At 41.0% G+C, this 4,724-nt stretch overlaps 1 protein-coding gene across 1 annotated transcript in view; it reads right to left on the reverse strand.

Annotated features, from left to right (window-relative positions):
- Positions 1–1,237: 1,237 nt before the first annotated feature.
- LOC107102052 (guanine nucleotide-binding protein G(I)/G(S)/G(O) subunit gamma-12-like) overlaps positions 1,238–4,724 on the reverse strand; it is a 44,483-nt gene continuing 40,996 nt past the window's right edge. Inside the window, exons 2-3 of the mRNA XM_015401214.1 lie at positions 4,619–4,721; positions 1,238–2,064 (exon numbers count right to left, since the gene is read on the reverse strand). Of these exons, the coding sequence (XP_015256700.1) occupies positions 1,939–2,064; positions 4,619–4,705 (213 nt within the window). The 5' untranslated portion in view covers positions 4,706–4,721 and the 3' untranslated portion in view covers positions 1,238–1,938. The remainder of the gene's footprint in view (positions 2,065–4,618; positions 4,722–4,724) is intronic.

Consider the following 4,724-nt stretch of genomic DNA (forward strand, 5'->3'; position numbering starts at 1 on the left):
GTCTGCAGCAGCCTGGGCTAACGTTAGCCCGTCTGAAGCAGCCTGTCTGCAGCAGCCTGGGCTAACGTTAGCCCATCTGCTGCAGCATTGGCTAACGTTAGCCCGTCTGCAGCAGCATGGGCTAACGTTAGCCCGTCTGCAGCAGCATGGGCTAACATTAGTCTGTCTGAAGCAGCCCGTCTGCAGCAGCCTGGGCTAAGGTTAGCCCTGTCTGCTGCAGACGGGCTAACGTTGGCCCGTTTGCAGCAGCCTAGGCTAACTTTAGCCTTTCTGCAGCAGCCTAGGCTGACGTTAGCCCGTCTGCTGCAGAATCTGCTCAGATCTGCTCACCCTGCCTAGTCGAAGCCTCTCTCCACACAGTCAGTGTGACGTGGAAAAAAAATCGGATGGGAGATGAAAAAGTCGTACGCAGCCGGTGTGTTCAGGCCTCTAGCTGCAGTAGGCTACTTCATTGCTTACTAATAATTTTAAAATCAAGCAAATCGATCTGGAATTTGTTCTGATTGGTGCATCTCTAGGTTATAAACGCAGTAGCGCAGGTTTGGCTTAGTGTGGTGGTCGTCATTACAGGGTTAAATTCTGCAGTTAATGTAAACAAACCGAACTTCGCTGATGCGGAGTTTTAAAAAAAATAGCCGGTAATGCTTTCTTTCACAGTATATCAATAACATGTAATAACCTGGTAATAACATAACAACTTACACTATATTACTAGCTAACAAGAAAAACTATGGAGAATTTTTGTAAGTGCTTTGCTTCAAATTTTCGGCTGACAAGTTAAAGTCAGACTTCTTAGATTTCAAACCGTTATTACTGCAGACAGCAATACATTAATGAGTTATTATCTGGTAAAAAGCAGTTTATTACAGTTTATTATTATGACATATAACAGATTACCAAACCCAGAAGACAGCAGCTAATAATCTTAACTAAACTCTTATTTATATGCAACTTGAGTTCCGATTTATAAAGCTTTATTTACCTGATCATAGTTAAAATTTACTTTATAAGCCATTGGTAGGTGGTGGCCAATAATAGAAACATAATGGTAATTACATATTAACACACAATGATAATAATTAGATGCAGGTTATTAGTTTGAAATCATATACTTTAATCTTGGGGTATTTACCCCAAAAAAAGTTTTTTTTGTTACCAAACTGAAAGTGCGACTTTATTACGTGGTAATTGATTTACTGTAAAAGAAAGCATAATTCCTAATAAAAAACAAACAGGGCACTTTTGGACCATTTTTCCTTTGATTTAAAACCGTTTAGAGGAAACACTGTGGAATTTTTTAAACTGCAGAATAAAATAAAACAAAAAACTAATTGGCAGTTAAATAAAAATCAGATTGTCATTGGCTGTTCAGAGCTTTGATCAGCTGTAAAATACTTCTGTCTTCGTATAATTGGAATTAATTAATACCTGATTTCTATCAATACATAAAAATACATATTGGCAAACATTCGGAAACTGTGATCTAAGAATTTAGCCGCATATTTTACCACATGGTAAAACCTCCGCAGTGATTCTCAACCATGTGAAGATTATAATAAAAAAAAAAAAACAGGTTGGAAACTTTGTTTGTTGGTTTCCATTTAAGGCAAAGCAGAGAAGGAAATAACAGTCACTGCCCACTGAAGGCACAACTGTATGAAAACTGACAGGGTACAGCCATTAAAAAACAGCTTCGTAAAGAAGACGTGAACCCAAACAGCCAAAGATTTCCAAAGTAGTGGTAATGAAGTTCAGGCTGAAGAACGGCAGCTCAGTAGTTTTGGTAAATATCTCACTGATAGGACAGCCACATGTGGGTGATTATGAATGAATTGTTAAAACATGTAATGATATGATTCCCAGTTCGAGTCTCGCTCCTCCCAACATGAAGAAAACAGCGACATTAAGAAGCAAAAGGAAAAGAAAACATGGCGTCCACTACAATATAGTGCAGGGTTTTTTTTCCTTGAAAGGGTTTTCTGAAGCAGGGATGGCTCTGAGGAGCGGGTCCCCTCTGGCCTGTTCCATGCAGTAGTGCATCAGATCAGCAGAGGCTTTGGAGACCTGGAGAAAAAAAAAAACAGGAAGCAGAAATATTAAGTTAAGTTTTTTTANCGGTCTTGCTTTACGGCGAGAACTGCTACACGCCCCCAGTGAAAGGCATGCTCGTTGCTAGCGCAGTGGCGATATTTGTGCAGTTATCATGGCGGAACCAGCGAGAAAACAGCGAAATTTTCAAACTCGAAAATTGGAACAAAATAGTCACTTACCGCATTAGACATGGTGATTCGTTGCGTTCACCTGTCTGCTAAGCTCAAAACAACCGAGCCTAGCTTGACGGAGAGACCATATTTACGATAGTGCACTTTTACTTTCGCCCTCTGGGGGGAGCCTCGTTGGAAAATCAACACCGGTTGCATAGTATACCTTTAAGTAAAAGTATAGATACTGAAGTTTAAAATCACTCTGGTAAAAGCTAAAGTATCAACTTGACCTCTTTACTCAAGTAAAAGTGAAAAAGTATGTGCTCCAAAAACTACTATAGTATAAAAGTATCCGTCTCCCGATACTCTCTCGCCTGTGTCCGACCTTTCAGACATTTCAACATCTTTTTCTGAATCCAACATCGTAGCATGGCAAAGACAATTCACGTTAGCAGTTTGAAGAACACCTGCTTGCTTCTGATGATTTCCTTTAGCTAACCAATGAGTGTTTGCCTTCTATGACTCATCCAATCACACTAGTTTTCACTAGATGTGGGCGGAGCCAATGATCTGCATTGGATGGAGCACATGACGGGAAATAAAGATTTAGAAACATTAAACCGAAGCCAAGAGTAACGAGTAACGTTGTTTTAAAAATGTAAGGAATAGAAAGTACAGATACTTGTGTGAAAATGTAATGAAGTCAGAAGTAGGAAGAAAAATAAGTAATGGAGTAAAGTATAGATACCTAAAAAGTGTAATTAAGTAAAGTAACTAAGTATTTGTACTTTGTTACTTGACACCTCTGCTTCTTGCCGATTTGCTTATTGTCGCAGTGAACGCAGAGATGTCTCCGCCCCATTCCGCGGACACTCTGCTGCACCTCGCCAAAATTGTAGGTTGTCGCAGACAGGAGGCCTCTGATTGGTCAAATCTCCATCCGTTTTACACTATGGGTATTTCCTGTTTGGTTCCTTACCATAATTTTGTTTGTCTGACCGCCATTGTGAGAATGCTGGGACCCTTTTTCCACCTGGATCTCCGCTCTTTTTGGCCCTCATGTCCCTCCGTTGTCGCACAAACTTGCCCCCATTTCCTCACCGCCTCGGCCGCATCTAGACCCACATCTAGTTCATTATTGGCCCTCTGGCTTTATGGGGTGGAATAACAGCGCAGGCCACGCTTCAATAGTGAGCATAAATTACAAAAATCTGCGACAACCTCACTGCAACAAACTGTTGCGGGACAATAACCAGACCTTAACTCGGCTCTGAAGTTTCATATCCATGTGTTTTTTTGCACCATGTTTTTCTCCCAAACTGTTTACATTTCATCACTGCTGCACTTTAGGAAATGGAAATGTCATGAAAGCTGTAAAAAAAAACGATTTCTAAACATTCTGTGTAAACAAAATGACAATAAAAGTAGTCTAAGTCTAACTCAGTCAATAACCTCGAGTCAGTCCAAGATAGTGAGACTAATGTTACGCTACATACTATACTATAGGATACATCGGCGTATATGTGGATTTTTTTTGTTAGCACATCCACTGACTGTGAAGTTATCTGTGATTAGTCTTCCTACAGCGGCAAACTGCTTGTTTTTGCAGCCAAATGCTGCACAGGGAGGCATTTTTAACCTGGTCAGAGTCATTCCAAAAAAAGAAAATTAAAAATAATCCACTGGACTTTGTCTCCAAGTTTGAAGACATTTCTCTTCCCATCCAAGAAGCTTTTTTAATTCAAAATGTCAGAAATAGCGTTAGGTTGCAGGTTTTTTACAGTAGCCCGACAAAGTCTGGTTTTAGTTTAGAAAACATGCAAATAGAAACGGACAAACGGGTCTGTTTAAGGTTGGTTTTTCTTTCTTAACATAGATGGCTTCCTTCACGCCCCTCTCAAACCACCTTTCTTCTTTGTCCAAAATGTGAACATTCTGGTCCAAATAATGTTCTTTGTCCATCAGGTGTAGATGTACCCCAGCGTCTTGTCCAGAGGAGGGCGCTCTTCTGTGTTGGGTCATGCGTCTGTCGAGACGTTGCTTGGTTTCTCCAATATAAAGATCAGAGCATTCCTCACTGCATTGAACTGCAGACACCACTCTGCTCAGATTAGATCTGGGGGTTTTGTCCTTAGGATGCACTAGTCTCTGTTTAAAGGTCTTGTTTGGTTGAAATGTACTGGGATTTTGTGGCATTGGGGAGTACCAATATGGCGGCTGGAGGGTTCACTTTTTATGGTTGTTTTGCTGCAAAATCATTACAACTGTGCACCTTCCGTTGTAAGGGACCATTTCTAACAATGAGAAGCAGGAGTTTTAAAGCTGTGCCGTCTTCATTTACCGCAGACTTTTTTCTAGTTAGGTTTTAGCCAGACTCTTTCACAGTTGGAACCAAGGTGCTGCTGTGTGGTTACCTTTATCCTCTCCCTTCTTGCCTCTAGTCTCAGCTGCTGCACTATCTGCCGGGCCTGGGGTAGGTTACTCTGGGCCTTGGAGGACATCTTGGTCCGTGCAACACTG

The sequence above is a fragment of the Cyprinodon variegatus genome, unplaced genomic scaffold, assembly GCF_000732505.1.
Source record: "Cyprinodon variegatus isolate N-32 unplaced genomic scaffold, C_variegatus-1.0 Scaffold1194, whole genome shotgun sequence".
Lineage (NCBI taxonomy): Eukaryota > Metazoa > Chordata > Actinopteri > Cyprinodontiformes > Cyprinodontidae > Cyprinodon > Cyprinodon variegatus.